The sequence below is a fragment of the Siphateles boraxobius genome, unplaced genomic scaffold, assembly GCF_051911475.1.
Source record: "Siphateles boraxobius isolate OS27281-9 unplaced genomic scaffold, OSU_SipBor_1 18, whole genome shotgun sequence".
Lineage (NCBI taxonomy): Eukaryota > Metazoa > Chordata > Actinopteri > Cypriniformes > Leuciscidae > Siphateles > Siphateles boraxobius.
This window is the reverse complement of record NW_027508788.1, coordinates 8,218,455-8,228,390: the sequence shown is the minus strand read 5'-3', so window position 1 is coordinate 8,228,390 and position 9,936 is coordinate 8,218,455. Positions and strand designations below refer to the sequence as shown.

General features: G+C 35.6%; 3 protein-coding genes across 4 annotated transcripts; all 3 read right to left on the bottom strand.

The window, feature by feature from the left end:
• Positions 1-99: 99 nt before the first annotated feature.
• On the bottom strand, positions 100-4,108 carry tmem45b (transmembrane protein 45B). 2 transcript variants are annotated; one of them, XM_077233207.1, is made up of 6 exons: positions 3,993-4,108; positions 2,243-2,450; positions 1,170-1,376; positions 895-1,079; positions 650-792; positions 100-575 (listed from the first exon to the last, which is right to left on the bottom strand). In XM_077233207.1, exons 2-6 carry the CDS (start codon positions 2,442-2,444, stop codon positions 458-460), a joined length of 855 nt encoding a protein of 284 aa, XP_077089322.1. In that variant the 5' UTR covers positions 2,445-2,450; positions 3,993-4,108; the 3' UTR covers positions 100-457. The 2 variants fall into 2 exon arrangements, with proteins under 2 accessions (XP_077089322.1, XP_077089323.1); XM_077233208.1 differs by having other exon boundaries at positions 2,243-2,445; positions 3,993-4,087.
• A 588-nt stretch (positions 4,109-4,696) lies between these two features.
• On the bottom strand, positions 4,697-6,065 carry gng8 (guanine nucleotide binding protein (G protein), gamma 8). The gene is made up of 3 exons (XM_077233209.1): positions 5,949-6,065; positions 5,163-5,275; positions 4,697-4,969 (listed from the first exon to the last, which is right to left on the bottom strand). Exons 2-3 carry the CDS (start codon positions 5,244-5,246, stop codon positions 4,841-4,843), a joined length of 213 nt encoding a protein of 70 aa, XP_077089324.1. The 5' UTR covers positions 5,247-5,275; positions 5,949-6,065; the 3' UTR covers positions 4,697-4,840.
• A 3,245-nt stretch (positions 6,066-9,310) lies between these two features.
• Positions 9,311-9,936, bottom strand: LOC143740979 (syncollin-like). The gene has a single exon (XM_077233205.1). The coding sequence runs from the start codon at positions 9,898-9,900 to the stop codon at positions 9,505-9,507; it is 396 nt and encodes a 131-aa protein (XP_077089320.1). The 5' UTR covers positions 9,901-9,936; the 3' UTR covers positions 9,311-9,504.

Here is a 9,936-nt window from a genome sequence, read left to right as displayed (position 1 = left end):
AATCATTTGCCTGCTTTTTGCCACTTTATTTCCATGATGTGGCAAGTAACATGAATCAAGCTGACCATGCAGTGCAAGTGACAAACAATTACATGCTTGTATATTCCTCATTTGAATTTTATTATAAAACATTTTAATGTGCATGCATCTACTATAGGTATTTAGGATTGAATGTCATTCATGTATGCGTTTGATATTCTAAAAGAATATCATGATCTGTTTTTCCTCTGTGGTTTGTCAAATTCTGCCAGGTGCTTCTGACACCTGTGATAACCACATTATGTACATGTCCCTTTTTAATGAGATATTTGCGGCATGAGCACATGAAAATCTTTTGCAGATAAATTATGCAAACATAAATTCATAAAATCCTATTGGAAGAAAGCTTGCTAGCAGTAAAAAAGGCGAAAATATTGAATTCAGTGCATTCAATCATGGCAGTCATCACAGGCTCCAACTACTCTTCTTCTGATTCCTGGAGCAAAGCCTTCTGGGAGCAAGAGTCTGAGGCAGGAAACTTTCTGAGCCCCATCTCCATGTCGCCTATCTGCCTTCCATCACACCATTTTGAAGACCTGGAAAGATCATGGGCACAGTGTAAGTAAAATAAAGACAAATTTGTTCGCCCAAAATGACAGTGTCCACTCACCAAAAAACTCCACAGTAGCAGAAGCCTGCAATCAATAGAGCCACAGCGTAATGCCAGCAGAAGCACATGGTGATAAACATGATGTTGTCATGCAATTCCAGATTCCAAGGTGATCCACTCAGAGGATACAGCACAAACCCGATCTGAAACATAACGAATATTTTCATATTGTAATTTTGATTTTTCCCAGAATCATATGAAGTGGGTAATTTTCTTCACCTATGAGTTTGAGATGTTGTCTTTACCTGATAGAACCATGTTCCTTGTAGGATGGCCAAACTGCACCTGAAAAGTTCCAGCACTGTGTTATCTCGCTTAAACACCTCCAACATTGTGCTGGCGGATCCACCAAACACCGCAACCAGAAGCAGAGAGTGAATGTGCTGGTCCAGAGGAGCACGATTGTGGACATGGAAATAGAAAAGGAAACCTGGAAGAGAAACGCCATGACATTTCAGCAGGTACTATGGTGGGCTATCACTGCATATTTACTTAATTAAAGGCTCATTTTGCTTGATACCTTCCACAAAGAGAGCAATGGAAAGGGAGAGACGGTCAAGACCAACTGGCACATGGCGAGAAGTCATGCTGAGAACGTCTGCGATGCCAGAGATACCGAAGAACAAGTACATGGTGCTGTGCTGCCAGTTCATCAGCTTCACCCAGCCATCCTGATGATACAGATGTGCATGAGGACCATCAGGTACAAACTGCTCTGCCATGACCCCTGGGGAGAGATTTTAGTGTAAAACACCAGAAGTTTTTGTAAAAAAAAAATAAAAAAATAATAATTTGTATGGAGGAGAGCAGCTTGGACAGTCTGCTAAACTTCTTTAACATAACACAAAAGAAAGTAAATATGTTTTTTTTAAACTATTCCTTTAAGTAAAGATATGCGCATCCTGTATATGTTAATTTTAAGAGTACAGTGTAAAAAATTATCATGATTTTAACGATGAAAGACTGTTAAATGGTTAACAGTCATTTCCTTACTATATTCGGTGGATAACTCTAATAGATTTAACCTTACATTTATTGTAATTTTACAGTAAAATGCTGTTAGATTTACAGCTTTGGAAGTGCAAAGGGTGTCATTGTATAATTTACAGTGAAAGACTGTAAACTGACATTCCCAGAATTCCCTGCATTACACTTCACATTTTCATTTAGATAACCATTTCTTTTTAGTTATGTACGTTAGTGTTTTATGTTACATCTATTGTTGTTAAATGAATGTTTATTAAATTATTTTAGTGTCATTTGGGTTTAATATTTGTGTGAATGACACTGTGCACCTTCATATTCGTATTTACCTTCTGAGCTTTTGGAAAAGCTATTGTGATGAGCTTTGATTCATCATGTGACTGTTTTTGGTCAACCTGTTTTTGGTGGTTGTCAGTATATTGCAAAGGTACAAAGCAGATATTAGTACTTTAATAGGTTGGTATAACATTATTTAATGAAATACAGTTTTTTTACTGTAAATTTATGATAATCTTAAATGTCTGGCAAGGCAACCACAGCTGCCAGTTGTTTTTTTACCGCAAATATCACAACTACACATTGTACAAAGAATGTTACCTTGTAACTCACCAGCAAATGCAAAAAAGATCTTTAGACCTCCTTCAATTAAGTCTATGCGGTTGAAGAGTACAGTGTGCATTTGTCTATCTCTGTCTCCATGTTGCCTCTCTCTTTTCCTTCGTATCTGTCGGAAAGGGTACTTAATCGACCACCACAGGCCAAACAGCAGGAAGAATGTTCCTGGTAGTGCATGTCCCTTGAAGTTGGCCATTCTGCTCTTTGAACAAAAACATAACAATGTGGAGTATATAAAAAGTATATAAATATATTAAGGCAAAACTCTGTGTGTGTTTGTGTGCACTCATGCAAAAACAGAATCCAGAAAAAGACAATTGTTTAAAGTTGTCTTTGAGTCATTGTGTCATGCACACCAAAGTTCACTATGAGCTTTTATAGCTTATAGACAGTTAGGTCCTCCCTGATATTCATTAACTAAAGAAATAAATATGTAGATATGAAATGTTTTATTGATAGGAATGTATGGTTATGATGTCTTATCATCATCATCATAACATTATCATCTGGTTGCCTGTTGGGATCCAGGGAGTTTTTCCTTGCCAAATGGGCACTAAAAAATGGGCAAAGCCCAAAATGGCTAAACACTAAGCTTTTGATTGTCTTAACCACAAATTATTGGTCATGAATTATTGCAAGATTTAAGCAAATATACTACTTAAAAGCCATTTCTCAGAGAAACATCAAAGACAGAATATGGGAAGTTGTGTGTGAAGTTGTACAGTGATGCTCCAGAGCGATGTCTTCTAAAATCGGCTTAGAAATATAATAATAAATGCATGTCTAGCACAGTGAAGCATGGAGGAAGAGTTTCATTGTGTGGGGAGCCTTTTCAGCTGCTGGTATTGGTGAACTTCACTGTAAAATGTCATTTAATGCTTTGGAATACAGACAAATATTGCAAAAGGGCGTGGTTCCGAAAAATGAAAAGATTTTAAAGAGGAATGATCAAAAGTTTATTAGACCTGTAAATAGTTGGCCGGTTTTGGCTTGGCCCTTTTTCCTTTCTTTTTCTTTTTTCCCAGAAGTATGCTGTTAGTGTGATGAATGCAAATCAAGTTTTTCTCGGTAGGCAAGTAGCACTTTTATTTACTTGCGTGTGTGTGGGAGAGTTTATTGTTGACTTTTGTCTCTGTGCACTAGTTAAGATAAAAACCAATAAGAAAAAAAATATATATCCTTGGTGACCACAGTATTGGATAAAATATACTGTTTAAATTGTGCCAGTTAGAAATAGAAAATTTTGAAATAAAATAGTTTTTTTCCCCAAAAACAATATAAATAAAAACCCTGTAATTAAATACATTGTGAAAGACTCTCTTGCTTGTTTCAAGGAGATTTGCGATTTATGATGTTACAGTATAATTTGGTAACACTTTACAATAAAAGGTCTCATTTGTTAAGCGCCTGATTATTTCCCCCTTGTGGGTCATATTATTACACTTAGTTAATGTATTAACTAACATGAACGAACAATGTCAAGACTATTGTTCATTCTTAGTTCATGTTAACAAAAGTAGTTAACTAATGAAACCTTATTGTGAAATATTACAAAAAGTGTTAGCCTAAAAATCGTCTAGAGACAAATTAATAATTTGAGATTGTGCTGTATTAGTATTCACGTAGTCCATAAAATAAATCACTATTCTATGGTACGAATTTTATTTTTAGCCTATTTTTTTTTTTATTGTGTAGGCTAGCGAAAATTGGAGATGTAAGGTGTTAGCTTGTTTGTGTACCCTACCTGAACGCTGGGCTGTGTTGTCACGGCGGGGTGCCCAGTGCTCCTGTGTGGATCTTGTGATGGGAATATCCTAGTTACCTGTCTGCAAAAAGCGCACCTGCTCACCTGCCTTACGTTATAAATATGACCACGCCCCTCCTGCGCTTGACTGACAGCAGCGGTCAAATAAAGATGACCCCGCCCATCTGCTCCTGCAGTGCAAGGTGGTGCTTTCAGATTTATTCATTAAAACTTAATTGTTTTTAATTATTGGCTTTTATATACTGTCATTTATATTAATAGGCAGTACTTTTTAATTAAGATAATTATAGAATTTGTCAAATACATAAGTCTTAAAGGGATAGTTAACACAAAAATGAAGAAGAAAAAAAGCGAGAAAGAAATCTATTTAGGTATGCAGTTATTGATTTATTTGTCCAGGGAATGTATTGTAAGTTAATGTATAAACCGTTCACGGAAGCTTCCACACAAAGTCATACAACAAACAAAGCTTAAGCAGAATGAACTTTGCTCTCTCTTCTTTTATTGCTGTTCTGAGGCTAAGCACGCTCACCAAACACTCACAGCAGCTGTATAGGGGAATGACGAATGACAGATATTTGAAAACTGTAGCGCCACCATGAGGAAAAATAATGTATCAATGAAGTCTAAATTATAATTTAAACATTGACCTGGATAAATGAAAATTCCAAAATATAGAATCCTGAAATATCGCAGTTCTTGAAGCCTACGACATATAGGGAGTATTCACGCTTGTTAACATTTAAGTGACATAGGGGATCAGCGAAAAATATCTTGGGAATATCCTAGAAAATAATACAATAAACTTTGTGGATAAAAAATAAACACTACAAAATTTCACAAAAAATCTTTTTCTCTCTGAAGGGGTTTTCTGAGGATGGTACGGGGGCCACCAGGGGGTCTTCTTTCGCATGGGTCTCACAGTAAGCCATCAGCTCAGCTGCTGCTTTAGATACCTGTGCCAAGAGAGACAAGCCAACACTACACATCCAGGAATAACATCCCATAAATCTGATTTTCTTTACCCCTGAAATAAACGTAAATTATTTTAAATCATTTCTCATTCATTTTAAATAGCTTTTGCAATTATTATTATTATTATTATGTTAATGAATAAATCTAACCAAACTCTTTTGGCATGTGTCTTACCATCATCCTGTCAATATTAACCTCCAGTTTCAATTGTTCCACTGTTTTTCGTGCTTCTGCAATCTTGGCCATGTTATTAGACATTCTGCTCTCCTGTAGACACCAAATTAACCCTGCAGGAATATGGCAAAACAAACCCCAGGTGAGTCCATCTAAATGCATCTGGTGGATAACAGCTTAACTCCAGTTCTACAGATGTCTGATGTTTTAGTTCCCTAAACAGACAGTGCTATTGGCTCCTCTAGGCTATTAAAGACATCTCTGTTGCAGTTGCAGTAATTGTTATGCTGGGTCTCAGCTGGTCGTGTTTTGGATCAGGCTCAGTGGGAGAGAGGAGTGCAGATATCCTCCAGAGAGCACAAATAATCTGCTCACTTATTAATATAAAGTCACTTGACACATTCACACTATCATTCTTCTTAATTTACTGTTAGCTTAAAGACCTAAACAATATGTTTACGTTGGTTTCAGATGTTCGAAGGAACGGTTTATGAGTTTTGCAAAATCTTTAAAAGTATGGAAATGGATATCATTGGGAACATAGATTTTCATATGTAAATTTTACAATGAAATATAAATGCGGTATAACCATTCGTCATATTATATTACAGTTTCAGTGCATAGATGTTGCTAATACAAATCTTCCTTTTTAAAGTTTCCAAGTACTTTGCAGATAATTGAAAGAAATAAATCCCCCCCTTTAAAAAAAAATAAATGTAAATGTTTCTACAAAAACAAAACACACATATTTACACAGCATGCTGCTTATATATCCAAATGGCTTACCACAGTTTATCCAGATTTATCCGTGATGCTGGTAGAAGAAACGTCTTGTTATCGTTGATTGTTTGTTGTACACATTACGACCTGCAGGACTGAATTAAGAGATAGTAAGGAGTGGAGGGATGGGTAAGGCTGCCTCCTCTTATAATTAGCTTTTATGCCTCCCCCATATTGGGCTGAAGAGGCAAGTCACAGGCATCATGGGGTGTGACCTTCAGCTGAATATCTCAGTCATGCATATAGTGTATGAGTGATACCTGCCTGCCAACACAATGAGCTGCACTGAGCTTTTATGTTTTGTGAAAAAGTGCCGTTTCAACAGACAGATAAATCATCCATAAATTATTGGTCAGAAGAAAATAATTAATGGAAGATGTTTTCAATAAAATGTAAAAATGTTTAATATTTGTACTATAGTACACCGTTAAAATAAATTGTTGTTTCAACTCAAAAAAGTAAGTGTTTTTGCTGATTAAAATTTTAAGTATAGTCAACTTAAATATCCAAGTTGTCAAATTTCACACTTCACATTTCAAGTTGACTAAACTTAAAATTTTAAGGCAGCATGAACACTTATCTTTTTTTTTTAAGTTGAAACAACCTTTTTTTTGTCCTGGGGGTACAGTGATGTTTTACATGCCCTCCTATAACAAAAGTTTACTATCTGTGAAGACCAAAGACTATCACAGTTTTTCTTGATTGCTAACACACTACCGTATAACTGATTCAGTTGGTCCAATTTCCCAAACCATCCATTCAGTTCTCGAAATAACACATTTCACCTGCATTTCACACACGTTCCAATTTTCTCAATGTTTTCTGCAAAACTCTACACAAATGTCCTCACTTTGCCCAGGTTTAATCCTCTTCTCATTCGGAAAACACAAGTACACAATTAGGCTACCTCAAGTGTCATACTGTGAACTCAAAGCACACATTTATCCATGTGTAAACATTAACTGATGACACACTCAGAATCTCAGGATAATATTATTTGGGCCACAGGTGATTGATTATGTGCTTTGTAAAATGAATCCTATAATGGTGGAAGACAAAGAGGAAGAGAAGGGGGAAAGGAAAATTATGGGACAGGGTCAAAGGACATTTGTTTCTGATAAAATACAAACTATTGACCATGTTCTTGTGCATGGAGGGAAGTTGGCCTACAGGCTCATCTATAGGGTTCTTATACATACAGTATAATAACAGTGCACACTTTAGATGGGAGACTTTCACTATTCTATGTAAATACTGTAGCACATGTTATGCACCCTCAAACTCATAATTGTCAATTGATTTGTATCCATGTACTTCTTACATTTGGCATATTTGCAGAACACAGAAACGACTGCCTGGAGTGAGAGAAAGTCACGTCAGAAGATCAAGAAACTTTATACTGTATGGCAAATATGATCACCAATACTGTAAGGCAATTTGGCCAAGGATGCTGAATTATTTATTTATACTGTACTGACTGTATACTGTATTGTATACCAAGTTTATATTCAATTCTTTGGTATTTCAACTTTTCTTTTACAGTGCTCTTTATAGAAGTGTACTGAAAATACACTTTCCTTAAAGCTTACTATTGCATTTCACTGTCTCTGCACCCCTCTATGTAAGTTGTATAATAGATCTTATTCACGGCAGCGCCATGTTTGATTTTTAATGGGAATGAAAAAGGAGGCTGAGGGACAGACATGCATCTCTTCAATGGGCTATTTAATGTGTTTTTGGATTGTTCATGAAACACTGGAAAAATATCTTTCCAATAAATTTCAGTTGACAAACAACTTCCAACAATATAAGCTGTGGAAAATTGTAAGTAATCTAGGAGCTTTACAGCTTTTCACAGTGGATGCCATTGGAAACACGGCAAGTCTATCATCCCTCACAGCCTCACTCACCTACCTGTCATGGCACTGCTCTGAATAAGGTCTATAAACATTACGTATGTAACAGTGTGGTGTGGTGTACTGAGGAACAGGCTGAAGACTGACAAAATCCAAACAACACTTAATAGCAACACTCAAGAATCAGGTGACAGACAGGGAAACTCACATTAACGTGGTGTAGGTATTACAGTGACCAGACAAGGAATGCAGGAGAAGGAACAACTTAAGTAGTGAACACAACTAGGATAATTACTAAACACAGCTGACGGACATGACCTAATAATCATGGTAACCAAGGAGACGAAAGAATGGCGGGAATCTGAACAAAGAAACATGTGACAGATGAAAATGCAGAGGTCCATGAATTTAACTGAACGTGACAACGTAATGATTCCTGATGGCCAAAAAGAGTTTTTTTAACAGTGTTCTGAACTGATCTCACTAGTGCTCTCTAGGCAGTGGAAGTTTGAGGTTTGTACAAGCTGATGAGTGGTTTGAGAATTATTTTATTTTATTTTATTTTATTTTATTTTATTTTATTTTATTTTATTTTATTTTATTTTATTTTATTTTATTATTTTATTTTATTTTATTTTATTTTATTTTATTTTATTTTATTTTATTTTATTTTATTTTATTTTATTTTATTTTATTTTATTTTATTTTATTTTATTTTATTTTATTTTATTTTATTTTATTTTATTTTATTTTATTTTATTTTATTTTATTTTATTTTATTTTATTTTATTTTATTTTATTTTATTTTATTTTATTTTATTTTATTTTATTTTATTTTATTTTATTTTATTTTATTTTATTTTATTTTATTTTATGTGAAAATAAATATTGCACACCAGATAAGGACAGTGCCTGCAGCAGAGAAACTGAAGCGGTTAGGTGGTTCTCATCATTAATACCTGAGAAAGGATTGTTTGTCGATCTCGCTGCAGGTGGCCCACAGCTCCTCTAGGGCTTTAATGTCAACGTGCTCATTAGCAGCTGTTTTCAGACATGATTTATTGATCTACAAGTATAGTGCAGATGTGAGAAATGCAGTTAAATCCAGCCTTGAATTATGTACTGAAATATGGGAGGGGGCATTATCATATACAGTAGGACACAACAACAGTGTCCTATATGGAAACATGATGTAATCTGACGTGTCTTTCAAGAACGACTCAATGGATTATCTTCCCTTTGCACCATTCATACAGTATTGTGCAGTATAATGGTTTTGATATTTACATGCTTTTGAATATGTTAACCACAAAGCGGTTTATTGCTGTGAAACCAGGAGTAAAAAAAATCATAAAATTTAAATTATGATTTATTTTCACATTTCAAGCACTGATTTTGTTAACTTATTTGACTTACAACTAAAAGGTTAAGTTTCAAAACTTTTAGACGCTTAATAAACCCTTGCTTCGTTACATTTAAAACCATAAAAATAATAATGCACCAAGTCTTGAATGTTTCTGCATCACGTTTTTGCAGAGATTCCCTGCAGTAACATGGTGTTTAATTCACTTTCAGGCATTGAGCAGATTTACAATGAGCAGAATGTATAATTGTGTCTGAAAACAGAGTGTTACAGCTGTTCTTTTGCGTAATTGACATTATATGTTAATGTCTTTTAGGACTCTGTCTTCGGCCTTGCTTCACATCTAACACGTGCAGTAGTATCCAGAAATGGAATCGTTCCAGTTTCCAAACAGGCCTTTCTTCACTTCCTTAAGGTGATACACGATGCCAGCAGAAAACTTCTTCTTGTATCCTTCCTTCTTGGATTTAGACCACACTGTCAGGGAGCAGCCTCGGCCGACCACTAAAGAGGAAACACGGTTGTCCCAAACCCATGGCATGATGGGGGTGTCTTCATCAGGATAAACATTAATGAAACTGCCAGTACAGCTGTCATCATAGTAGTAGCTGCTGTCTTCGAACATCTGGGCGCAGAGTTTGCTTCCATAATCATCTTTCAGGGTGGCTGGGTCGGGACAATCTGCATTGAGCCCCTCGAAGCACAGAGCAGCCAGGAGAAGAGCGATGATCCCCTTCATGTTTTCAGCGTGTTGAGCAAAAGGAGATCTTTGGCC

Excerpts from the sequence above, each read along its gene's own strand:
- LOC143740979 (XM_077233205.1), bottom strand. The coding sequence starts at position 9,900 with ATGAAGGGGATCATCGCTCTTCTCCTGGCTGCTCTGTGCTTCGAGGGG.
- gng8 (XM_077233209.1), bottom strand. The coding sequence starts at position 5,246 with ATGTCTAATAACATGGCCAAGATTGCAGAAGCACGAAAAACAGTGGAA. Across the intron at positions 4,970-5,162 it reads TTAATATTGACAGGATGATG|GTATCTAAAGCAGCAGCTGA; the intron begins GTAAGACACATG and ends CTCTTGGCACAG.
- tmem45b (XM_077233207.1), bottom strand. The coding sequence starts at position 2,444 with ATGGCCAACTTCAAGGGACATGCACTACCAGGAACATTCTTCCTGCTG. Across the intron at positions 793-894 it reads AAGGAACATGGTTCTATCAG|ATCGGGTTTGTGCTGTATCC; the intron begins GTAAAGACAACA and ends GTTATGTTTCAG. Across the intron at positions 576-649 it reads TGCTACTGTGGAGTTTTTTG|GTCTTCAAAATGGTGTGATG; the intron begins GTGAGTGGACAC and ends TGATCTTTCCAG.